We start from the raw sequence: 25,728 nt of genomic DNA on the forward strand, positions 1-25,728 counted from the left end.
TATCAATCTGCTTTGTTTACATCCGTGAAATTTCGAACAAAACTGCACCATCATTTCCAGACTTCCAGACGTCTAGACCATTGACCGGATGATCTAAAAAACCAATTTGAATTGGATAAAGGACAGGAAAATCCCAGAAATACGTAAAAAATGTCGGCCCTGGACGAGGTCGTCCGCCTCCTGGGGGAGTTGTCACTGGCGGACGACCCCAAGAAGTACCTCTCGGACCTTAGGACCCTGATGGCGTCGCTGGACCCCAACCAGCAGCTGAAGCTCCTCAGGGGCGCCGAGCTCAACATCCTCTTCGACAGCTTGAACAGCTCCGATGGGTACGCGTGTCAAGGCCTATACGAGCCGTTTCGCACTAATGTCTAACGCTACCCTAGACGTGTCGTCTGTTATGCCGTTATATTATGAACGTCCATTAAGTGTTAAAATTACGTCTTAAGTCCGTCAGTAACGCTAGAAATAATTTCATTAAGTTGCACGCATTCATGCCATTCAGGCCTAGCCTAGGATTGCTCGCGTCGTCATATATCGGTCAGTGGGCATTGGTCAGGAGGGTATGTCACCCTAGGATAGGTTAGGCTAAAGGGAAGTTTGGTTTCGATGTATGTTTCAATGTGTCTATTTTGAAATCGATCTCTGATCTGTGACCTGCTGATATAGGCCTATTATAGGGGGGAGTGGCACCCTAGTATAGGTTAGGCTAAAGGGAAGTTACATTTCGACATAGGTTTTGATGCGTCTATTTGTAAATAGGTCTCTGGTCCGTGACAAGCCGATAATGGCCTATTACGTATAGGCTACGCAGCGTTTCAGCCAATTTACCTTTATGGTGTTTAATATTTTATTAATAGCTTAATTCGACGTAGCTTTCAACTGTTCATTTTGAAATGTACCTCTGATCAGTGACCTGCCGGCATAGGCCCATTAGGTATGCAGCTTTTCAGTAATTTGACCTTGGCGTCGTTTAATATTTTATTAATAGCTTAATTCAACGTAGGTTTTGATATGTCCGTTTTGAAATATACCTCTGGTCTGTGACCTTCCAATACATGGCCTTATTACAGGCTATGCAGAGTTTCAGCAATTTTACCTCAATGCTGTATTAGGTTTTATTAATAGCTTAATTCATGTCGTACTTGTATTGTCAGCCTATTGTTTCTATCTTGTAAGTAGACTACAAGATCAAATTTTGGATAGGCCCAGGCTCGGCTACTAAGGCATTGGTATTGGGCAGGGATTATAACCTTATACAATGCCATCTGTCTGTGTTTTGTATTTCATGTAATTAATCCTTTGTGAATTGTCATGGGGCCATCTAAAGGTCTATCCTCTCTCGTGATAGTCGTCCCAGAAAACTGTTTAAATTACATAATTACTTAAATGTTTAGAAAAATTAATGGCAAAATGAAGAGCAAGGCTTTGTTTTGGTAATTATAGAAGATCACTAAGCAATTACCATACACTTACTAGCAGTTTTAAATATGTATTTATTCCCATGAAGAAAGGAGTTTCCATTCTGTTATATCTAACAGAAAATTTCCGTTATTTTAACAGACCTAAAATGCGAGGTCTCTGACCAGCTTTCACCTTGTATGCGCAGATGTTGCCAGATCTCACAGATTCCTTGCTTTACAATCTTTGATTGTTTTAACCGTTACCATGTAGCAGTTGAAAAATATCCAATTGTTAAGACCGAAGGTTTGTTAGCTATGAAAAATACAAACTGATTTTAAAATTTGTCATGTGTGTGCTCATTCTACTGATTATTTTTGCATTTAAATAAGAAAATTTTGCATAAGGTCATTAAGTGCATTAAGATTCTTTTAATTTAAGCTAACAACAATCTGTAGATTTTTTATTTGGGTGAAGTTATGGTTGCTAAAACGGGTGTCACAATTATGGTGAGGTTGTGTTCATCTGACAAGTATCTCAAAAGAAACACAAAGATGTAATACATCGCTGCGTAGTAAGTTAATTTCCGCCGTAGGTCTGTTTTCACTGTTATCGATGCTTTAGCGCTTATGGCGCCATAACTTGATATTGCATCAAGTTACTGTGCCGTAAGCGTGGTTGACTTGATGCCTATTCTTGCCATTAGCACCGTCAACGGTGCTGGTCAGCGACGCTGTATATCATTAATGGCGCTGGAAAAGTGCGGTAAAATCAAATCGGCATGAATTGGTGGCGCCATAAGTCAAGCACGCACTGTGTAAATATGTTAAGAACTTAGATAGGTTTTGTTAGGAAAATATATCTAAAAATATGGAGATAATTTTTCACATCTTATATTTGATCAAGTTAATCCTGAAATTAGTTTTTCATCACTGTTCCAATTTGTTTTTCAGTCTCACACATTTATATGCTATTCATCACTATTTGATTGGTCTGTTTATAGTCTATTGAAAAATACGATACTCCTAATATTCAACTTTATTACTTTTATTTCAGGGAACAGGTGGAGTTATGCGTTGACGTCCTAAACTACCTTTTACCGCTCATCAGCTCTCAAGAAGCAGTGGAACGATTTGGAGACCAGCTGCTTCGAGGTTTAGCGCATCCAAACGAAAATGTTCGGCACTTGGCCATCAAACAGGTATGATGCACAACTTTACATCAAGTTTTATGAGAAAGAATTCATTGTCATCCAGCTGAATTGGTTGTGAAATTTTCATTATATTTTGATATGTCCTGTCAGTGGAAGGATGCTTTGTTTGGGACAATTTATGATAAGGTGTAACAGTTCAGCTGTATGTAGTATCTTTATTATACCCATTAGGTAGTTTCAAATAGCATATTTATACATGACAATAGATTGAGTAATCCTGTAATGTACTTACACTTTATCATGAAATATGGATTCTTGAGCATGTTTTGTTCCACGAGGAACAAACACTTGTGACTGACCACCTCTGATCAATTACTACCTTGTTATTTGTTATAGACAAGGTAGAAATATAAACAAAACCATTTACATACTGACTTTCACTTTGTATTCCACTCCCTCTCGTTACCCGATACTTTGAAGCAGAACCATCCTCTATAAAAGGAGGCAACGAAACACATGTAATACATGTTAACTTCTTAATCTTCTTAAACCTTTTCCAGCTGTTTCTGTCTTGTGTCCTTCCGTTGTTTATTCCTTTGTTTCTTGCGTCTTCTTGCATGCAGTCTCTCCATTGTCTTAGCAGATTGTCTAGTGGGGTTTGATGTTTTTAATGAACACTCTCCAACTGTTTTCATTTTGAACAGCTCATTTCTTGAATGGTTTTGGCAAATGTTCTATGAATTGATGTCCTTCTTGACTCCAACCATCCCTTTGTTCCGACACGGCATACAAACCTTCAGTCCTTTTACAATAGGAAGGTACTAGCGGCAGCTGGATAGGTCGTAAGCTTTCGAACAAGGGGTTCGGTAGTTAACTGCTTGTCCGACAGGCGCGCGCGCGCGACTGGGAGGTAAACAAATCACTTTTGCTTTCGGCCCTGCTGGCGTGTGGACGTTGTATCATCGCTCTCTGCACGCTCATCGTCGTTGCTTTCGCATGGTTGTGTTTTTCTTTTTCTATTTATCTAGTGAAACTGAATTGTAAGTACAATCATTTCATATTTATTTCCATTGAATTCAATTGTGAATTAAAGGTTCTTGGTTTCACCACGCCCTCCGATTACCCGAGTGCCGGGACTGAAGGGCGTAAGTGCGGGAATTCATTTTCCCAGAAATGATCCTCGTATTGTGTATACTCGGTGCCGAGGGCGGGAGAGCGCTCGCTCCGAGCGTATATTTTGGTTGGAAATGTGTAGATGAAAATCGTAAGTAAGTGCTCTCTTTCATTTATATTTTTTGACCTGTATGCTCGTTGCCGAGCGAATGCGCTCGGCACGAAAACTTATTCTGTATGGAAGTGGAATCGCAAGTACAGTATTCTTTTTCATTTTCATATATATTATTTTGATTGTAGCAATACTCATTTTGGATCAGTTTCCGAGCTTACCCGGAAATTGATCCTTTACCCAAATTTTTATTTTTTTTGAATGAAGTGAAATCGCAAGTGCAGTTCTTCATTTTTCATTTTATATTTTATTGAGATTGCATTGTTTACTTGGATCAATGTTTCCGCTATTTCCCGGGAATTGATCCTTCCCCATTTTATTTGTATGAAGTGAAATCGCAAGCGCAGTATTCTTTTTCATTTTCATATATATTTTGATTGCATCAATTCATTATGGATCAAGGTTTCCATTCATAATCGGGAATGGATCCTTTTACCCTTGCGCTCGGTACCGAGGGCGCAAATGCGCTCGATCCGAGCCCTTAGTTCATTGTGAAGTGAATCGTAATGCCAAGATTCTTTTTCATTTTATTCCTTTTATTATTGATTGCATCAAATATTTATTTGGTTCAAGTTCCGCTCAGTCAGGGAATTGATCCTTATACCCTTGCATTCGGGCCGAGGGCACGATTGCTCTCGGGCTCTTATTATTATTGTTGGGTACAATGGGTGCTGTGCGGGGGTGGGGAACGAGAACCCCCCCCCCCCCGCTCTGCTCCCACAGATGGCCCTTCCCCTTGGGGGGGGGGAGGTTATCTGCGTTCTTCTCCTCGCCCGATCCGTCGAGCGCGGGGGAGGGCGCTCGGTGCCCGATGTACAATTGTATTCGGGGTCTTCCACTCGTTCGGAGAGGGCTCACCCCCCAGCGCGAGGGGACTTCCCCCCCACTAATCAGCTACTACTGTTATTTCCGCAGGTGCTACTGCCACGAGGGTGGACCGTGGTGAGGTATGGGCGTCCTTCCATTTGCAGGGCGTGCTAGTAATAAAATCCAAAATAAGAAAGAAACAAATAAAGAGAGAAATCAAGAATACAGGTAAAAGAGAAAAGCAAACCACCAATGAGATATGCAGAGGTGTCAGCAAAAAATTTCAAAGCATCAGCTCCGAAATTCTACTCAAGAGATAATAACTGTATTTATTATGCAAGAGGATATTGCAGAAACGGAGAAAAATTGCAGATTCAGACACAAAATGAATAATTATGATGAAGGAAGATCAAATATTATGGAAAAGTTGGATTTTTTAATGTCAGAATTTCTGGAAATGAAAAAAAGAACAACATACCAGAACAGGAAAGAGACATGGGAAAATCCTTATTACTACCAGTATTAAATGAAGGAGAAAACACGCAAACCATCATAGTGATGAATGCGCAGGGTTTTAGTTACGAGTAACTCAAAAGAAAAAATAGAGTACTTAGAAGAACTAACCCAAAATGAAAAGAAAATAGATATAATGAATATAAGTGAAACCTGGTATTCCCAAGAGACTGGGAATGATGATCAAATAAAAGGTTCCAAACTTATAGATCAGATAGAAAAAATAGGAATCAAGGGGGAACCGCAATATATGGGAAAGACAAAAAACAAGGAAAAAATATATGAGAAATATAGTAACTCAGAATGTGAACTAATAGCGGTTAGAATTTGAATCTGAAAAATTGATGAACATAGTAATATATAGACCTCCTAATACTAAAGAGTTGACTTAATAATTGAAAAATTGGATGATATATGTAGAAATCACAAGACTGGACTACTTATCCTATCTGGTGACTTCAACTTTCCTTTCGTAGAATGGAAAGAACGAATAGGAGATTGTGGTTGTACTTATACATATAAAAAGAGAGTAATAGTAGTGCAGAAGATAAGAGGCAATTTGAAAAGCTATTAGATATGCTACTAGAATACAACATTCAACAAATAAATCACCTGCCAACAAGAAAGGAAAATACTTTAGACCTAGTATTTGTGAACGAGATGAATTATGTTAAAGAAATAATAGTTTATAATGCGAGTATTTCAGACCATAATGTCATAGAATTAACAGTTCATTCCAAAGCAAGTGAAAATAGAGATAAGCAAGAAATGAAAAAGTGGGAAGGATATGGAAAATACAACTTCTACAGTAAAAATATAAAATGGTCAGAAATTAATGAAGAATTAAACAAAGATTGGGATAACATTTTCGTAAGTGATGACATAAGGGTAAATACGGAGATATTATATAAAATATGGAGAAAATAGTGGAAAAATATATACCAAAGAAGAAAGAAAAGTAAACATCATTCATGCATACCAAGAGACAGAAAGGATCTTGTTCCAGAAAATCAGAAAGTGGAAAAAGGTCTTGCAAAAGAAAAAAAATGCATGGAAAGTTATAGAACTAAAAAGTAAGATAGAAAATGCAGAACAAAAGATTATACAATCAAAGAAAATGAAAAACTGGACTTGGAAGAAAAAAACCCTATTAAATATCAAGCAAAACCCCAAACTATATACTCATATGCGAAGAAGATGAATAAAAGAAGAATAGAAATAGGCCTCTGAGAATTGAAGGAGATTAACGAATGAAAAAAAGGAAATTTGCAACATACTGGCAGAACGATATAAGAGAGAATTCACCCCTAGAATAGATAATGAAGATAATGATATAGAAGTAAGGGATGAAAATAGTGAATATTTAGCTGACATAGATATTAATGAAGCTGATATTGTGCAGGCTATTAATGAAATTAAAAATGGAGCTGCTGCAGGGCCTGATGGAATTCCTGCTATTTTGTTAAAGAAAGTAGTTCATTCTATCGCAAAGCCACTTGCAATATTATTAAGACAAAGTGTAGATACAGGCAAGATTTATGATGAGCACAAATTAGCATATATTACCCCTACTTTCAAAAGTGGATCAAGACTAGAGGCAAGTAATTATAGGCCTGTGAGTCTAACATCACATATTTATGAAAGTGTATGAAAGGGTAATGAAGAAAAATATTATGAAACATTTAATAAAAAATAATTTGTTTAATAAAGGACAACATGGTTTCGTACCCGGAAAAAGTACACAAACCCAACTGTTAGTCCACCGTGAGAACATATTCAAAAATATGAAAAGCGGAAATGAAACAGATGTGTTTATTAGACTTTGCAAAAGCTTTTGATAAAGTAGACCTTAATATATTAGAGAAGAAAATTAGAAAACACAATATCGTGGATAAAGTAGGAAGATGGTTAAAAGAATTTTACACAACAGAAAACAGATAGTTATTGCAAACGACGAGAAATCGGATGAAGCCAAGGTAATATCCGGTGTACCGCAAGGTACGGTGTTAGCTGCAATACTGTTTGTTATTATGATTGAAGACATAGACAATAATGTAAGATTCGGTAGTGAGTAGTTTTCGCAGATGACACAAGAATAAGTAGAGAAATTACTTGTGATGAAGATAGGAACGCTCTACAAAGAGACCTTAACAAAGTATATGATTGGGCAGAGGTAAATAGGATGGTATTTAACTCTGATAAATTTGAATCAATAAATTATGGAGACCGAGAAAGAAAGCTATATGCATATAAGGGACCTAATAATGAGACCATCACAAATAAGGAAGCAGTTCAAAGACCTTGGTGTGATGATGAATAGGAACATGTTATGCAATGATCAAATAGCAACTCTGTTGGCAAAATGTAAAGCAAAATGGGAATGTTGTTACGGCACTTCAAAACAAGAAAAGCTGAACACATGATTATGCTTTATAAAACATATGTTCTAGTCCACTTGAATATTGCAATATGATATGGTACCCACACTATCAAAAGGATATTGCACAAATAGAGAGTGTACAAAGGTCCTTTACAGCTAGAATAGAAGAAGTTAAGGACCTAGACTACTGGGAAAGACTACAATTCTTAAAATTATATAGTCTAGAAAAGGAGAAGAGAACGCTACATGATAATTCAGGCATGGAAACAGATAGAAGGAATAGCAGAAAATATCATGGAACTAAAAATATCAGAAAGAGCAAGCAGAGGTAGATTAATAGTGCCCAAAACTATACAGGAAAAATAAGGAAAGCACACAGGACATTAATCCACTACGCACCAGCATCGATAATGCAGCGTCTATTCAATGCGTTGCAGCTCACCTGAGGAATATATCAGGAGTGAGCGTAGATGTGTTTAAGAATAAGCTCGACAAATATCTAAACTGCATCCCAGACCATCCAAGATTGGAAGATGCAAAATATACCGGAAGATGTACTAGCAACTCTCTGGTAGACATTAGAGGTGCTCACACTGAGGGACCTGGGGCAACCCGAACAAGATGTAAGGTCTGTAAGGTAAGGTCTGCGGTTCTATGTCTGGGCCTACTGCGGTCCACCCATGGAGTGGTGACCACGCTCCAGGTGACGACGTACCCTCCTCACCTGGTGGTATCTCGCCTCACGTGGTAACAGTCTTGCCTACAGCCGCTGTGAAGTGCCGTTCGCCCGTACCGAGAGGTGGGGGCGTGCCGCCGCCGCTCGTGGTTGCCGCGCTGCCGCGACCACACTTCCGCTGCCCTAGAGCTCGCCCCTGGACCTGCCGCCGGTACCAGGATGTTGCTGGCTGCTGCTCCACTTCCTGTGTTTCCGGTGCTGCCTGCCGTACCTGCCGATTCTGGGCTGACTGTCCATGCAGCTCCTGGCCCCCGTTGCTGCGCTTTCCCTGCCGTTGCTGCGCTGGCTGTCCCTGCCGTTGCTGCGCTGGCTGTCCCTACCGATGCTGTGCTGGCTGTGCCTGCTGTTCCTGAGATGCCCATACCTGCTGACGTCGTCCCTGTTCGTGGTGGTAACTACCCCAGACTTTGGTCTGTCTGTACAGGTGCGTCCGGGCCCTGTGGCTTCGGCTACAGCAGCCCCGGCTCCGCCCTGGATAGCAGATCTTACGTCTGTCCTGAGGAAGCTGACGAAGAAGAGGAGGAAGGCGTCGTCGTCGTCGTTCTTCATCTTCTTCCATCGTCGCTCGGCTGCCGCCTCTTACCCCCTTGCGACTTCTTTAAGGCTTCACAGCCGAGGAAGAAGAAGATTGCGCCTCCTCCCTCCTAAGAAGTCTCACCCTCGGGGAGCTTTCTCGGGACACCCGTTCCTCACCTCGGTGGGACCGGGAGGGTTCCTTTCCCCGCTGGTCCTCCTGCTCCTTCCGGGAGCGGGGCCCGTCTCTTGCTTCCGCAAGGAAGAAGACTACGGTGGGGACCAGATGGGGTAACCGGCTACACCGGTAACTTCCTCGCCTGGTGTCAGTGGTTCTGCCACTGCATCAGGGTCCGTCTCGGCCTCTCGTTCGCGGGAGGTACCGAGTGTACGGTCGCCTACCAGCGACCGTGCAGCCAGGAACCAGACCTCTGAGTCCGCTCAGCGTCAGGTTCACGGCACGGGGCGGAAGACTGGTGACAGCCGCTCACGCGACTCTCACCAGACCAGCTCTCGCTCTCGCGGCGACCAGCTGGCTACCCGGGGACGTGACGTCCACGACCGGCCACGGGCTGAGGCTGGGAAGAGGTCCTCCTCCCGTTCGCTGGTGCCAGCCACGGCTGGAACCAGCGACGTGACGTGCCGTGAGGACAAGCACCGGTCTCACTGTGACAGTGGAGCCTGCAGGTCGCCTGACCGTCGCTCTCACAGAGAGCGATCGGGTACGGCAACCAGCACCAGCTCTTCTGACACTCGAGATCGGGGCCGCTGTGCTCAGTCCAGCCGTTCCACAGCGAGACGGCTTCGACCAGGCCTGCAGCTCGATCGCCACCGCGGGTTGACCATGCGCCTGCAGCCCTCCAAGCCTGGCGGTTCTGCCAGCGAGCGAGAGGAGGGGCGTCAGGTCTGCCTCTCCCCTACCTTCAACCTCCTCGGGTTACACCGGGAAGGAGCGAGGTATTGAGGAGTGATCGTGAGGGGGTGCGCCCCTCATGATCCCACAAACGACGCCCTACGTGCCAGGCACGGTTTCTTTGGACACGGCCAGGACGTATGATGCGCAAGTTGGATGGAGAAGACCCGAGAGGGCTGTCGCTGTTCCCCTTCTTAGGAGGAAGGTTCTCGGAATATGCTCTTGTTCGAAGGGCTTAACGGTCCTACTCTGCAAGATGCTGTGACTTCCGAGATCCAGAGGAACTTTGCCGAGTTTATGGCGCTGATTCGTCAGCACAACGACCTCGGGGAAGGATCGCCGCTCCCACCAGCAGAGCCACGTCTCGGCTCGAGTCGTTTTGGGGCCCGAGAGGGAACCCAAATTCGACGGTGGGTCTTGCCGCGATCGGAGCTTGCCGACTGTGTTGAACCAGGTAGTCTCTCGTCTCCGGACAAGAAGGCGCTCTCAGTTCTGGCCGGTCGAACAAGCTACTTCACCTCCTCTACTGCGACAGAGGCGTTTCTACGTGTCTTCGGACACCGTATTTGAATACCCCTTCGGTCCTCCTGAGGTTTCGACCTCGACGAGGACTGGAATGAGTCGGAGGACGGTATCGGCTCTCTCCTGTCAGGTGTCGATCAGCCCCACCCAGACGACGTTCACAGTGGCGGCAGACCCTTACCTACAGTATGAGTTCGTAACCCTCCTCGGTGGAAAAACGTTTTTCTCCTGACATACGTTTCCCAGGCTCTGAGAGGCCATCGCCGTAAGGCGATGGCTGCTCCTTTTCTTCTCCAACTGCTAGTTCCGCTGGGAAGGCGAGCCAGTATCCAATTCCTCCCCCATTCCCTCTCTCCTTACGGCTACGAGGGAAAGGGGAGGGGAGGTCCTACAAATATTTCTCTGTAAGATCCCAACCCACGTTAGGGGCTTAGGCGCTACCGGGGGGACCATTTCGGGTCCTACCTGACGTAAGGCCCCCGGTCGTTGAGGAGGGATCCTGCCCCTTTCTCGATTTTCTACGGGAATCGGGAGGACCACCAGCCGATATCGTTTGACGAATTCGGTGGGGGGTTTTCGCAGAGTGCTTAGAATTCTACGGAATTTCTAGCGCACTCAGAGTGTTCGAGTTTTTTTACGATCTCCAAACACTTAGGCGAGACCACGGTCCAAAGTGAGCGAGAATCCCCGATAATTGTTACACGATAATCGGAACCTCGCTTATGCTCGAATTCCTGTAATTTCTAGCATTTGGAAGAAGACTGCTGCTGAAAGAAGAGGATCTCACAGTAGGCGATTAACCTGGAATAGAGAAGAACGGACGGGAACTTCCAGTTTGGCTTGAACTATCGTCTTCGGTATTCTGTTCACCATTGAAGCTTTCCCCTTTTGGGAAAGACTTCTCCTTCACTCTCTTGACTAGAGAACGAAGGCGGTCGATCTCCAATCCTTATTCTCATTCCTCGAGAGGAAAAGAATTTAGGATGGAGGTCGTGGTACAGAACCTACAAATATACTACGTATATTACCCTCGCGACATGATTCTTTTAACAGTTGAATTGTCCGGGGGGTAGGCGCATACCGTAGTTAACTCTACGGTTTGTGACCGAGACGAATTGTATCTTAATTGAACTGCAACTCGGGGTTGCCTGCAACCTCCCAGCAGTTTATCAGTTTCGATTTTAGATACTTGGTATTGTCATGACAACACCAAATCAGCTTTTGTATATACGAAATCCGTTTCGTTTAAATATAATTGCTCGAGCGTATTCTTTATGCTCGATGGTTCTAGCCGAACGCATTCCTTCGTGGAATAATGGATTACCTGGCAACTCAGGATGACGAGTCACCGAGAGCTACTGCGTATTGAACTGCCTGATAGCGGCTCAGTATCAGATAGGTCTCGGAGATGAACGGTCGGTTACGTCTCTCTCTCCCCTGGTTTGATTGACTACCGAACCGTATCTCTGCCCAACAATCATGGACTTAGGTCTCTGATTAACGGGGATTCTCGCAATAATGAAGGACCATCTACTGCTGTGACGCTCGATTTCATCGCCTTCGACATTGCGAGAATTTTCAACAGAGATATCTCTTGGACTCTTTCATCTTTCTGTTTACCGCACGTAACAGAAGTCTGTACTAGTCTCCCGCTGCATCGCACCGCGATAATGCGAATGATTTTTGCAGACATCTGAGTTTGTCTTCAAAATATCTTCGTATTCGTAGGTGTGCAATTATTCATTGCTCGCCCCGAATTAACAGATATTGTCAGAAGACATCGCCTACTCTCCGACCTGACAGCTCTACTTCCAAATGTTCAGCCCATGAGAAGCAGTTCTTCAGGCAGTATTTCCCTGTCTTCATTACTGAAAAGCGCTCCGCTTTTATTGCAACTACGATCCTCACCGACAGCAATGAATAGCGGTTAGCGTTCTCAGTCTTTGTAGCACAGGTTCAGATCTTGAGAATCCTTCTCTCGGTTCAGCTGTGAAGACGTAGGTTGCATTTTCTGTACACCTTCGTCTTCAACGACACATAGTGTTGTTTCTCCTTAGCCGAGATCAACTATACTATGAGATATCTTGCCATCAGGGACCTCGGTCTCTAGAAGGCAATTGACTTTCGCCTGTTGGGCACATGCCTTAAGAGAGTCATCACCTTGCCTTGCCTTCTGGCATCGGTGACGAACAAATTATTTGTTTAATCTCTTGGCATAACCCTTTTAAGGCGAAGGTCACGTGACTTGCTCGGGTGCTTGGACAACTTGCCTCCTACCGAACGCAGTCAGTGGCAGCTGTCAGAGCGCCCAAGTCTGTTACGAACTTCGCTGTGGACTTAGTTCGGTTGTTCCATAACAGTCTTTTCTTCGTCCTAACGGCTTGTCACAGTACCCATACCATCGACACCCACCATTGAGTGTCGGTGTCCTATCCACTACCGAGAAGAACAACTTCGCTGCAGACGGATAGACCAGTATGGGTACAGGACATCACCGAAGTCGAGAAGAGGGATAGGTCATACGACCATTCCCTTCTTTTCCTCTGAGGTAATTGCAGACTTTTCCTGCGAAGTCAAGCATCCAGGGATGGGGATTCGTGACGCTCGATTTCGTACCGAATTCGTAGCGAAGACTCTGAACCCTTCGGTTCCTGACGATCGGTTAGAGTCCTTCACAATCCCCTCCCTAATGGACTTCACCGCCTTCGATGCGAAGGAGATGCTGCTTTGTCCTGTGAAAGCGCGACCGCGCTTTCTGAAGAAACTCGACATCCCAGGCTGAGTGTTGAAGACTCTTCGTCAGCACCAAGATGACCTAGAAGTACACTCCCTCGAGTTACACAAGAACTTCTCCGTGGCGCAGGTACTGAAGGCAGGGGTCTGGTACAACCAGACCACTGGCACCTCCTTCTACCTTTTGGATATTGCCCACAGGTCCTTGGATCGTTTTCCTTGGGACCCGTGTGTCTGCTCAACACGTTGTGTAGCTAACCCAGACCCTAGCAGGCTGAACAGCATCGAGTCCTGGTGTGACTGTAAGAATAGATATGTGAATGAGAGAGTGACTGGCTTCTCTTCATATCTTTTTCTTCCCCTCTACCTGTGGGTAGAGGGATACGGTCATCACCTTGCTGGATAAGGACGAGATGCCGGTGAGCTACTCGACAGAGCCCCATCCTATCCCTTTCACTAGGGATGGGAGCGAATATCCACCACTTCCTCCTACAAGGGGGGGGAAGTGGATGCCAACAAGAGACAAACCATATCTTTATGTTGCCTCTTGCAAATAGGAACTTGTTCTTGTTTGCTGGTACGAAGAGATACTTGCTTGCCTCTCTCTTAGTACTTCGGTCCAGAGGTCTGACCATTGATCCTGCGGTGCACACCCCGATCAATCGGACAGAAGGCTTTTGGATCCCTCCCTCGCTCTTACGACCAGGGAGGCATTCCAAGGTTGGGCGAACACCAGTCTGTTCACAAAAGACTCAGATTCCTCCCACCAAGAAGTGAGTCTTCCTATTGTAAAAGAACCGAAGGTTTGTATGCCGTGTCGGAACAAATGACAATTTGTCCAAAATTGCATTTTTCCTAACTATACAAACCTGAGGTCCTTTTACACATAGTCCCACCTCATGCCACCCCTCACTCTGCAGTTTTTGCTTGGGCCAAAAGCAAAAGTGATTTGTTTACCTCCCAGTCGCGCGCGCGCGCCTGTCGGACAAGCAGTTAACTACCGAACCCCTTGTTCGAAAGCTTACGACCTATCCAGCTGCCGCTAGTACCTTCCTATTGTAAAAGGACCTCAGGTTTGTATAGTTAGGAAAAATGCAATTTTGGACAAATTGTCATTTTTGGATTGTTACTGACGTGGGCTGGCCTTGCCTCCCCCACCTCCAGTGGCTAGGTTAATCATACAGTTTTAACATTAGGTATAAGGCACTGAAAACAAAACAAGGTTTATAGCAGTGGTTGGGAAACTTAGTACGTTTTCAGAAAACCAAGGGAAAGAAAATGCAGAGAAAAGGTCGGTAACCATGAACAGTGAACAACACTATGAAAAATAAAAAAAATGCTAATACATGACTTATTATCAAAACATATACATACACTGATTACTCATGTACATTACCTGTTTGTAGTTGAGATACCAAGATCCCTATCAGAGGAATAGATGGTGACTTACAATTTTTTTGTTTTCAGGTCCTGCAGTGTGCTGAAAGTGAGAATGGAATGGTCACCCTCATAACGCAGCATTCTCTGTTGTTGGCCGTTATCAATTCACTGGGCGATTCCTCTCAGAGCATTGTGAAGCTCGCCGTAAACACACTTGTAGCTCTATGCGGTCAGCAGACAGGGTTAAATGCAGTTTTTTCGAACGAATGCATCACCAACTTGCAAAACATAATGACAAAGTCTGATTCGGCAAGATTTAATGTTTATGAGGTACGTAGAATACAGTAATGCACTGTTGTACCGTACTACTCTTGGTCTATACTATATCTATGTCAGTACTCAGTAGTGCTTATCGTTTGATGATTTCGCTGCCTTTTTTTCATATTAATTTCTGCAGATTTGTTTTTTAATTTGAAATAAACTTGTTTGTAAAAGTTTTGTAAGACAGAGACAGAAAGGTTTTCATTTTTGAAATGTTACTTCATAACTTTCAGTGCATAGTCAAGATCAGCCTGCTTGGAGACATGGCGCTGGGAATGGTCTCCAATTCTGGGTTGCTGGACAGGCTGACAGCCGAAGTGACCACTGGCGACGTTCTGACCCAGCTGAATGCCCTCGAGCTCCTGATTCCTCTTGCTCAGAGTCCGTCGGGAATGAAACACTTACTAGAGGGCGGTGTCATCTCTAAGCTCCAGTATCTGCTGTCGCTGGCTGAGGCGGATCCCATGGCTGCCATGCTAATGCCTGGTAGGGAAAAACGTTTCTTTGAAATACCATCTCTTGATGAGGATTTGATATTTGTACGATGCTCATATACACAGATTAAGCTTCTCAATAGTTTGAAGGAAGTTATTAAATTAAAATGTTTTCATTTCTTTTGTATATGTAGTATATAATTACTAAGATGTACCTGGATACACCATGCTGTTCTGTAGGGGTTAGTGTCATCAGTGCACCTCACATGGTTCACTGTAGGCATTACTTAGAGGTCTTTGCAGCGTCCCTTGGGCCCCCAGCTGCAACCTCTCTCATTTCTTTTATTGTACCTCCATTCGTTTTCTCCTCCTTCCATCTTACTTTTGACCCTCTCTTACCGTCAATTTCCCTTTCAGCACTGAATGACCTTGTAGGTCCCAGCACTTGGGCTTTGGCCTAAATTCTATATTCTTTCTATTTGTTCTATTTTACAACATGAAATGAATGTTACAACTCGTAGGAGAAGCATAAGATTGAGGTAAAGATAGATTATTATGGATGCAGTCATTGAGTCTGAAGATTTCATTATTGCTCCCGCGATAATCTCACATGATATGAGTGGGAGAGGTAATATATAGGTCATTGCTCTATTGCTCATTGTTCTGTGGACCTCCAAGCTCCCATCCCTACCTCAGAAGAAGAGTACGGTCGTATTGTTATTGAAATCTTACAAGCCTTGAGCATGGTTTGAACTTAGGAATACCACGCTTGGAAGTCCAACAGAAACTAGCCGAGTGGCCATGGCGTGTATTTATGTTGCCAGGCCAAGATAATGAAGCCTTCATATGTGTTGACTTCCAAAATTCACCATTTTAAGTTGACTACTTTCTGTTTGAGTGACAAAAAATATTATTTTATGCATGACACTTACCTGGCAGGTATATATATAGCTTATCCTCTTGACGCACTGGCAGAATTTCAAAACTCGCGGCAACCGCTAGTACACTGGTAGTTCAGGTGATGGCCACCCTGTTCCCGTGGCGCTGGTACTTGGAACTATTCCCGTTTTCCTCAGATTTTCTCTGCCAGCCGAACCGGCAACATCGTTGTTGGTTCTCTGATAGAATTTCCTGCTCGTTGACTGACTTTTTGGATATTGGTATCGTATTCACGAAGTTAGCGTGGCAATCGCATTTGGTTTGGATTTTGATTTAGTATGTCTGATTCAGGAAGTATGTTTAGAGTTTGTGTGAAAGAAGGGTGTAAGGTGAGACTGCCGAAATCATCGGTAGATCCACATTACTATTTGTAAGAAGTGTCGGGAGTTTGTATGTACGTGGGACAATAGGTGCAATGAATGTCGTGTCTGAATGAGAAAGAGTGGAAGGCTCTTATGAAGTATGTTGAGAGATTAGAAAAAGATCGGGTTAGAAGATCTGTCTCTAGGAGTGAGAGATCGGTCTTCGAGTAAGCCTATGAATGAATCTTTGCATGTGTCTTCTCCAGCTCATTCACATGTAGACGTAGCACCTTCCCCTCAGGTTTCTCCTGCGCCCCGTTGCTGTATCTGAGGATACTACTGATCCACAAATTGTGAAAGTGTTTCGCTGCCCTTGCGTCCATGGGAGATCAAATTAAACGATTAACAGACAAAGTGGAAGTGTTTAGTGACAGTGTTGTGGAGGGGGCGCCTGATCGTCCCTCTCGTGCTCCTAGACCGAGACCTCTGTCAAGCTCCCAGACCCAAGGGAGAAGGCATGTCGACAGTCGAAGGGAGGCGAGAGGGGTTTACTCGTGATCAGTCGTCCCTTCAGGCAGTCCTGTTGCTTCCCAGGCTGCAGCAGTACGCCATGGAAAGGCGATACTGGGAAGTGCCTGTTATTCATCGGATAGTTCGGCGTCAGGAAGGAGTAGGCGTTTCGCGGAAGTATCGCATCCTCTCAAGAGGTCATACTTTCCGTCCTCATCACAGGATGAAAGGGCTGTTGATCAAGAAGGGTGGAGTAGCCCTGAGATTTTTTCATCGGAGGATGAAGAAGTTTATCCCTATCAAAAGGAAGAAGGATTTCTCGTCAGTTGGAAGTAACTAGCGGTGCGGTGAGAGGTGTTTCTCCGCTTAGAGGAACTCCACTGCGTAGACCGCAGGTTCGCTCGCCTCTCCGTGTTAGCCCGGTGCGTCCTCGATCTCCTCATCATCAGGAGTCTCGTAAGGAAGCGGAGACGAAGGAAGTTCTGCGGGACATGCAGGAGAGATTAGCAGTGATTGTCCAATCATGGGAGAAGCCCGAACAACCTTCGGTTAGACGTAAGGACTCGTCTCTCCCGGTTAAGTCCTCCAAGAGGACGCAGGACGTGCAGCGCAAGCCAGGACGCAGTTGCATCCCTTAAGAAGGACGAAAGCAGTGCAGGACGCAGGACGCAAGAGGAAGAGTGATGGACGCATGTGGACGCATACGTTCAGGAGGACGCAGGACGCAGGCGGCAGCAGGTGGAAACTTTTTCTCCGACAAGGAAGAGAGGAGTTTTACAAGGAGACAGCTCCGCATTCGCTCTCTAAGCAGGCTCTGCATAAGGATCCCGCTTTGGAGAGTCATCAGGATCTTGGTTTTCAAGATATTTCTTCACAGGAGGAAGAATTTGTGGAGAGTGCGGAAGAGGACAAGAATGTGGAAGCTCCTTCCTCGGACTACAAGAGACTAACAGAGTGCCTCCTTTCTTTGTTTGAAGGAGATTTTCAACCTTCAGGCCCGCCATCGCCTTTGTCTCAATTTTCGAAGACGAAGACAACCAAGAAATCGTCTTTTTTGAAAATGACTCTGTCTATTTCGGCCAAGAAAAGCCCCTTCAATGTGTAAATGAGTGGTTGAAGGAGAAGAGAGAGTCGGGGAAGACTTCTTTTGCGTTTCCTCCGGCCAAGTTGGCTTCTAAGTCTGGTGTTTGGTACGCTACGGGGGAAAGTCTTGGCCTGGGAGTTCCCGCCTCCTCCCAGGGAGACTTTTCCAACATAGTGGACAGCTCCCGTAGACATGCTTTACATTCAGCCAAAGTGTGGTGGACTTCGTCAGAGTTCGACCATTTACTCAAAGGTATCTATCGGACTTTTGAGGTTTTTAATTTTCTTGACTGGTCGTTGGGGGCTCTGGCTCGGACTTTTGAGGTTTTTAATTTTCTTGACTGGTCGTTGGGGGCTCTGGCTCGGACTTCGGAGATGGAAGATTCGTCAGAATCCGAGTTACCGAGAAGTATCATGTCCTGTATGGATAAAGCCTTGAGAGATGGAGCTAATGAATTGGCTTCACTTTTTACAGCAGGCGTTTTGAAGAAAAGACATCTTTTGTGCTCGTTCGCTGCTAAAGGAGTCTCGAACCCCGCCAAAAGTCGGAGTTGATGTTCTCCTCTTTCAGGACAGCTCTTCCCTCAGGATATCATTAAGGACATCTCGCTCTCCCTCACTCAGAGGGCTACTCAGGATCTACTAACGTCTTCTGTAAGGAAGTATTTACCTTCTAATGTAATGAAGAAAGACTCCGAAGGATACAGGAACATCACAGCAGCCCTTTCGGGGTAGGACTTTTCCCGACCAGCATTTAGAGGGAAAAGAGTTCCAGCCAAAAAGAGGTTCGAAAACCTCAACCAAGCAATGAGTCAGAAGTCCTCCAGACTTGTGTGGGGCCAGACTTTTAGACTTCTGGGAAGTCTGGCAAAGCAAAGGAGCGGATCCTTGGTCTGTAAAGGTAGCGAAGGAAGGATACAAGATCCCCTTTCTCAAGAAACCACCTCTCGCTACAGCTCCGAGAGCCCTAGGGGCTCATTACATCGATTTAGAGAAGAGAGAGGCTCTTTGGCATCAAGTTGTCAGCATGTTAAAAAAAGGGGCCATAGAACCGGTTCTGGATCACGAATCCCCAGGTTTTTACAACCGTCTGTTTCTAGTACCGAAGTCATCAGGAGGTTGGAGGCCAGTACTGGACGTAAGTCAGCTAAACTTGTTCGTAGAAAAGACCAAGTTTACGATGGAGACGAACGATTCAGTACTGGCAGCGGTACGACCAGGGGACTGGATGGTAACGCTGGACCTTCAGGATGCGTACTTCCAATATTCCGATTCATCCAAGGTCCAGGAAATATTTGAGATTCGTGATCCAGGACAGGATTTATCAATTCAAAGCCCTTTGCTTGGGTCTGTGCACGGCTCCTCAAATTTTTACAAGAATGATGTCGAATGTGGCGAAGTGGCTTCATTTGTTAGGAGTAGAGTCTCTCTCTACCTCGACGATTGGCTCATAAGAGCACAATCAAAACAGCAATGTCTGGAGGACACGAACATCACATTGGATTTAACCTCAGCCACGACTCGGGGGCTCATGATGGCCTAAACCTGAACAAAAAGTCATGGTTGATCCCCTCCCTCCAGGAGCTAGTTTATTTGGGGATTCTGATATCCATCAGTGACTTTTCGGGCTTTTCCGTCACCCGAAAGGCAGACCATGTGCCTGCGGAAAGTGCAAGAATTCCTATTGAAAGACCAATGCTCGGCGAGAGAGTGGATGAGCCTGCTGGGGAGGGGGGACACTCTTCGTTAGAGCGGTTCATTTCCCTAGGGAGACTTCACATGAGGCCCTTACAGTTCTTTGTGAACGAAGTCTGGCCAAGAAGATCGCAACCAGATTCCTTCCGGTTTCCAATTCCTTCAAAGATAAAGGAGGAATTAAAGTGGTGGCTAGTTCCGGGGAGGTTGTCAGAGGGTACGTCACTCCAGCAGAGGAACCCAGACCGGATATTATTTTCCGACGCGTCAGACGCAGGCTGGGGAGCGACGCTGGGCCCTCGGAGGAGTCAGGCCTTTGGAACGAAGAAGAGAAGGCATGGCACATAAACAGTGAAGGAACTGATGGCGATCTTCTTGGCTCTGAAAGCGTTCAGACCGTGGATCAGCGGTCAAAAGTGGTGCAGATCAAGCGCGGGACAATACCACAGCTCTGGCATACAGTATTATACGAAAACAAGGAGGAAAACCCACTCGTTGTCCCTTTGCAACTTGGCGAAGGAGATTCTTCTGTGGTCGGAGAGAGAAAACGTCACCCTGCTCACCAGGTTCATTTCAAGGAGAGAAGAACGTCAGAGCGGACCTGTTGAGCAGGGAAGGACAAGTGCTTTTCCACGGAGTGGAGTTTTGCATCGTCAAGTATGCCAGAGACTGTGGAAGCTCTGGGCACACCAGTAGTGGATCTTTTCGCTACCGCAGCGACGAAGAGGTTACCGAACTATTGTTCTCCAATCCCGGACCTCTTGCAGTCGCAGTCGTGCCTTCCTACCTAGATTGGGACGGGTCTAGATGCGTACGCTTTTCCCCCGTTCAAGATTTTAGGAAGGGTAATGAAGAAAATTCAGAAAGTCGAGGGAACAAGGCTGACTCTGATAGCCCCATACTGGCCGGCCCAAACGTGGTTCACAGAGGTACTGGAATGGACAGTGGGATTCTCTGAGAAGTCTACCCACGAGAGTAGATCTTCTCAAACAACCCCACTTCGACAGGTTTCCACAAGAACACCCTCGCTCCTGGGGTCTGACTGCGTTCAGACTATCGAAAGACTTTGTCAGAGCGAGGGGGTTTTCTAGAGAAGCAGCGAAGGCAGTTGCAAGAGCACGGAAAAAAAAAAAAAAAGGCCATCAACTATCAAAGTGTACCAGTCGAAGTGGGAGAACTCCGTAAATGGTGTAAGAATCGGAAGATTTCTTCATCCAGTACCCCTCTGTGACACAAATTGCAGATTTCCTTCTGTATCTGAAGAAGGAACTGGGTTTTTTGGCTAATCAGACAATTAAAGTTATAAATGTATGTTGTCTGCAGTGTTTAGACACAGAGTTTAGATCTGTCCAACGACGCAGATCTTAAGAGATCTTCTCAGATCTTTTAATACAAAGAAGGAATCGACTTTGCAGAACTCCTTCTTGGAATTTGGATGTCGTTCTCAAGTTCTTGTGGAAACAGATAGTTTGAAACCTATGGGCATTGCGTCTTTGCGAGAGCTAAACGAAGAAGACTATTTTCTTAGTAGCCTTAGCTACAGCTAAAAGGATTAGCGAGCTGCAAGCTATTGACAAGCAGTAGGTTGGAAGCACAACAAAGCAGTTTGTTTCTTTTTCAACAGTAGTTCTTAGCCAAGAATGAGAATCCCTTCGCATCCGTGGCCAAGATCATTTGAGATTGAAGGACTGGCTATCTAGTAGGTCAAGAACAAGAAAGGGTTCTTTGCCCAGTAAGAGCCTTACGGTTTTACGTAGAAAGAACAAGAAGCATTAGGGGGAATTCATGTTCTCTGGGGTGCTCTGTTAAAGATCCTACTAGACCTATGTCTAAAAAAAAAACGCGATGGCTTTCTTTGTAAGAGAAGTCATTAAAGAAGCTCATTTACTTTGTTAGAAGAAGCTTCGGCTTGAATTAAGGTTAAAGCTCATGAGGTGAGAGCAGTAGCTACGTCCTTAGCATCAGGAAAAATTTAGCCCTCAAGGACATTATAGATTCGACGTTTGTTTTTTCCGATACGTAATACAACCATCGGTCCTTTAACAATAGGAAGTAGCTAGCGGCAGCTTGGAACGGTCGTAAGCTTCGAACAAGGGGAGAACGCGTAGTTAACTGCTTGTCCGACAGTCGCGCGCGCGCGACTGGGAGGTAAACAATCACTTTTGCTTTCGGACCGCGGGTGTGAAGGACGTGTTCGTCATCGCTCTCTGCCCGCTTCATCGTCGTATGCTTTGTTTATATTGTGTTTTCTACTAATGGTTTGTTTGACTTGAAAATGAAACTGTAAGTACACTGTTTTCATTTTCATTACTTAAATTATGAACCAACATGGGTTATCGCCGTAGATGCGGCGATTTCCTCTCTTTTCATGAATTGAACCCTTGAATTATGTCTCGTGCCGAGGGCGGGAACGCGATCGCGCCGAGTCATGTATTTTGGGCGGGAAAGTGTGTAATTGAAAAATGTAGTACTCTTTTCTTTATATTTTTGCCCTGTGCGTTCGTTACGAGAGTGTGATTGCGCTCGGCACGAGCCTTTTAATTTTGTATAATAGATGCAATGAAAGTGGATTCGCAATTGCAAGATATTCTTTTCATTTTATTTTATTATTTTTTGCATGAAATTTAATTTGGATCAATTTTCGTTCTTACCCGGAATTGATCCTTACGTTTTTTTTTTTACGTGAAATGAAATCGCAAGTGCAGTATTCTGTTTCATTTTCATATATATTTTATGATAGCATCATATTGGATCAAGTTTCCCGTTCTTACCCGGAATTGAATCTTTTCCCCTTTAAGTTCTATGAAGTGAAATCGCAAGGGCAGTATTTCTGTTTCATTTTCATATTACTTTTCACTGCTGTGCGGGGGTAGGGAAGCGAAGGTCTGCCAGGAAGTCGTCGGAAAGCTCTCCCGCGACTCCCTTGGTATCCGATTCTTCGTCTTCCTTCCTGCCCCCGCTCAGCTTCTTCGTTGGTATTTTGTATTTGGGGTCTTCCTTGCGTTCGGGGTGGGGCATGTCTTCCCCCGTGCGTGAGGGAACCCCTACTAATCTATCTATGTTACCGCAGGTGCTACATCCGTGGGAGACGACCTTGACAGGTATGGACCCACCGCGGAGGCGGCGTGCCTAGCATCCACGGGCTGCTGCAGCGTCTAGCGAGGTCTGGGGCGGTCTCCACTACTACCACGGCCGCTTATGCTGCTCCCCCCCCTCCTGGTCTACACTCCCCCATGCTGTGTCGATGACGCCGTCTGCCGCTACTAGGGCCGCAGCCGTACCGAGGTGGGGTTGCCGCCGCCAGCCTGTTTTTTCTTCGTGTTGCCTGCCCCAGACTTCCGCTGTTCAGCAGCTCGCCCCTGGACCGGCCGCTGGCTGCCGATGATTCTACGAGGAAGATCGCTGGGCCTGCTGTACCTGCCGCTGATGTGATTCCCGCTGTTGGCTTGGGCTGCCTTATGGGTCTACCGCTGCCGCTCCTGAGCTGGTTGCTGTTCCTGTCGCTCCTGGTTCCTGTGCCTGTCCATGCTGGTCCTGCCAACGGTGTTTCTTCCCCAGTCCCAGGTCCTTCCGGACAGGTGCAGTCGGGCCGTGTTGCTTCGGCCAAATAGCCCCCGGCTCGGCCTGGATGGAGACCTGAACGACTGTCCTGCGATGGCTGACGAGGAAAGGGATAAGAGGAAGCATCTTCGTCTTCATCGTCTGCTGCTGCCTCTTTTCCCCTTCGACTTCTAAGCCCATAAGCCGAAGAAGAAGAAGGCTGCCTTTCCCCCCTAAGAAGGTCTCCTTCGGGACTTCTAAGGCCCGTCCCACCCCGGTGGGACGGGGGGTGGGGGGGTCCTTCTGCTGGTCCTCCCCCCCCTGCTCCTTCGGGAGCGGGGCCCGTCTCCCCTTCCGTAAGGAAGAGATAGACGGGGGACCAGAGGAGTATCGGTTAGCTCATGGTACTTCCCCTCGCCTGGTGCTAGCGGCGATGCCGCTACGCCAGGTTCCGGCTCGGTCTCTTGTTCGCGAGAGATCCCGAGTGTACGTCTCCCTCGGGAGACCGTGCAGCAAGTTTCGGCGCCAGAGTTCGCTCGGCGCCAAGACGCGGCACGAGCAGAAGGCTGGTGAGAGACGCTCGGAGGTGACTCTTTGCCAGCCCGCGCCGCTCTTGCAGCGACCAGCTGGTAACTCCGGGTTTTCCCCCCCTAAGAAGGCTCCTTCGGGAACCTTCCTAAGGGCCCGTCTCGCTCCGGCGATTCGGGGAGCATTCTCTGCTGGTTCCTCCTGCTCCCTCCGGGAACAGGGCCCGTCTTTTCTTCTACCAAGGAGAAGAAGACGGGACCAGAGGAGTACCAGCTTCGGCTGGCACTTCCTCGCCTGGTTCTAGCGGTTTCCTTCTTCTGCGCTAAACCAGGATCCGCCTCGGCTTCTCGTTTAGCGAGAAAGTACCGAGTGGAACGGTCTCCCGCGGGAGACCGTCCAGCCAAAAGTCTTGACACTCGAGCTCGCTCCGTCCGCCAAGGACCGAAGCGCGGAGCAGAAGACTGGCGAGTGTCATGCAGAGACTCTCGCTAGGCCAGCCTGGACGCTCTCGCAGCGACCAGCTGGCTGCTCGGGTTGACGTGACGGTCGCTGACCAGCCACGGTTGAGGCGAGGAAGGGGTCCCCCGCGGTCGTCGGTACCAGCCGGACGGCTGGTACAGCGCTCGACGCGCCGAGAGACGCTCGCCGGTCTCACCCTGCGACAACGAGCCTAGCAGGTCACTATGACGCCGCTCCCATCGGGACGGGCGGAGACGTAAACCCCAGCAACAGCTCGCCTGACGCTAGAGATCAGCGTCGACGTTCTCAGCCGACCTCTCGCGGCCCAGGCGAGCGGCAGGCTAGGCCTGCTGCTCGATCGCCACTGCGGGTGGGGGACGATCAGCAGCAGCCCTCCAAGCACGCTGGTCCTGCCAGCGAGCTAGGGGGGAGCGTCAGGTCTGCCTCTCCCTGTACCTTCAACCTCCTCGGGCTACACCGGAGAGCGAGGTACCTATGAGTGATCGCGAGAGGTGCGCCGCTCGCGATCCCGCTATGACGCCGTTGGACCAGGCACGGTTCTAGGACCGACCAGGACATACGCGCAAGTACTGGAGGCGACCGTCAGGGGTCTCCGCTGTTCCTCCTTCTAAGGAAGGAGTATCTCGAGGGATCTGTTCTTGTTGGAGGACTGGACGTCCTACTCCGCAAGACACGGGTTACTCCCGAGATACAGAGGAAATTTGCAGAAGTCATTAAGCTGATTCGTCAGCATAATGACCTTGCGGAAGGATTTGCCGCTCCCACCAGCAGAGCCCACGTCTCTGCTCGAGTCGTTTTGGGGCCCGAGAGGGAACCCCAAACCGACGGTGGGTCTGCCGCGTCGGAACTTGCCGATTCTGTCTCGAACCAGATCTCTCGTCTCCGGACAAGAAGGCTCTCTCAGTTCTGGGCCGGTCGATCAAGCTACTTCCACCTCCTCCTACTGCGACAGCGGTTTCACGTTTTTCTACGTGCTTCGGACACCGTATTTGAAAATACTCTCTTCGTCCTCCTGAGAGGTTTCGACCTCGCGAGGACTGGAATGGAGTCGGAGGACGGTATCGGCTCTCTCCTGTCAGTGTCGATCCGCCCCACCCCCCACCCCAGACGACGTTCACAGTGGCGGCAGACCCTTACCTACAGTGAGAGTTCGTAACCCTCCGCGGGAAAACGTTTTCTCCTGACGATACGTTTTCCCAGACTCTGAGAGGCCATCGCCGCAAGGCGATGGCTGTTCCTACTCTTCTCCAACTGCTAGTTCCACTGGGAAGGCGAGCGAGTATCCAATTCCTCCCCCATTCCCTCTCTCCTTACGGTTACGAGGGAAAGGGGAGGGATCCTACAGAGATTTCTCTTTAGGATCCCACGTTCGGGACTGCGCTACCGGGGGGACCTTCGGGTCCTACCTGACGTAAGCCCCGGTCGTTGAGGAGGAATCCTGCCCCATTCTCGATTTCTACGGGAATCGAGAGGACACCAGCCGATATCGTTTGACGAATTCGGTGGGGGTTTCAGCAGACTGCTTAGAATTCTACGGAATTTCTAACGCATTCAGTGTTT

At 46.7% G+C, this 25,728-nt stretch overlaps 1 protein-coding gene across 1 annotated transcript in view; it reads left to right on the forward strand.

The window, feature by feature from the left end:
• LOC135204857 (26S proteasome non-ATPase regulatory subunit 5-like) overlaps positions 1–25,728 on the forward strand; it is a 39,751-nt gene continuing 14,023 nt past the window's right edge. The window contains exons 1-4 of the mRNA XM_064235070.1: positions 1–329; positions 2,458–2,602; positions 14,424–14,666; positions 14,891–15,143. Of these exons, the coding sequence (XP_064091140.1) occupies positions 151–329; positions 2,458–2,602; positions 14,424–14,666; positions 14,891–15,143 (820 nt within the window). The 5' untranslated portion in view covers positions 1–150. The remainder of the gene's footprint in view (positions 330–2,457; positions 2,603–14,423; positions 14,667–14,890; positions 15,144–25,728) is intronic.

The sequence above is a fragment of the Macrobrachium nipponense genome, chromosome 47 (assembly GCF_015104395.2).
Source record: "Macrobrachium nipponense isolate FS-2020 chromosome 47, ASM1510439v2, whole genome shotgun sequence".
NCBI lineage: Eukaryota > Metazoa > Arthropoda > Malacostraca > Decapoda > Palaemonidae > Macrobrachium > Macrobrachium nipponense.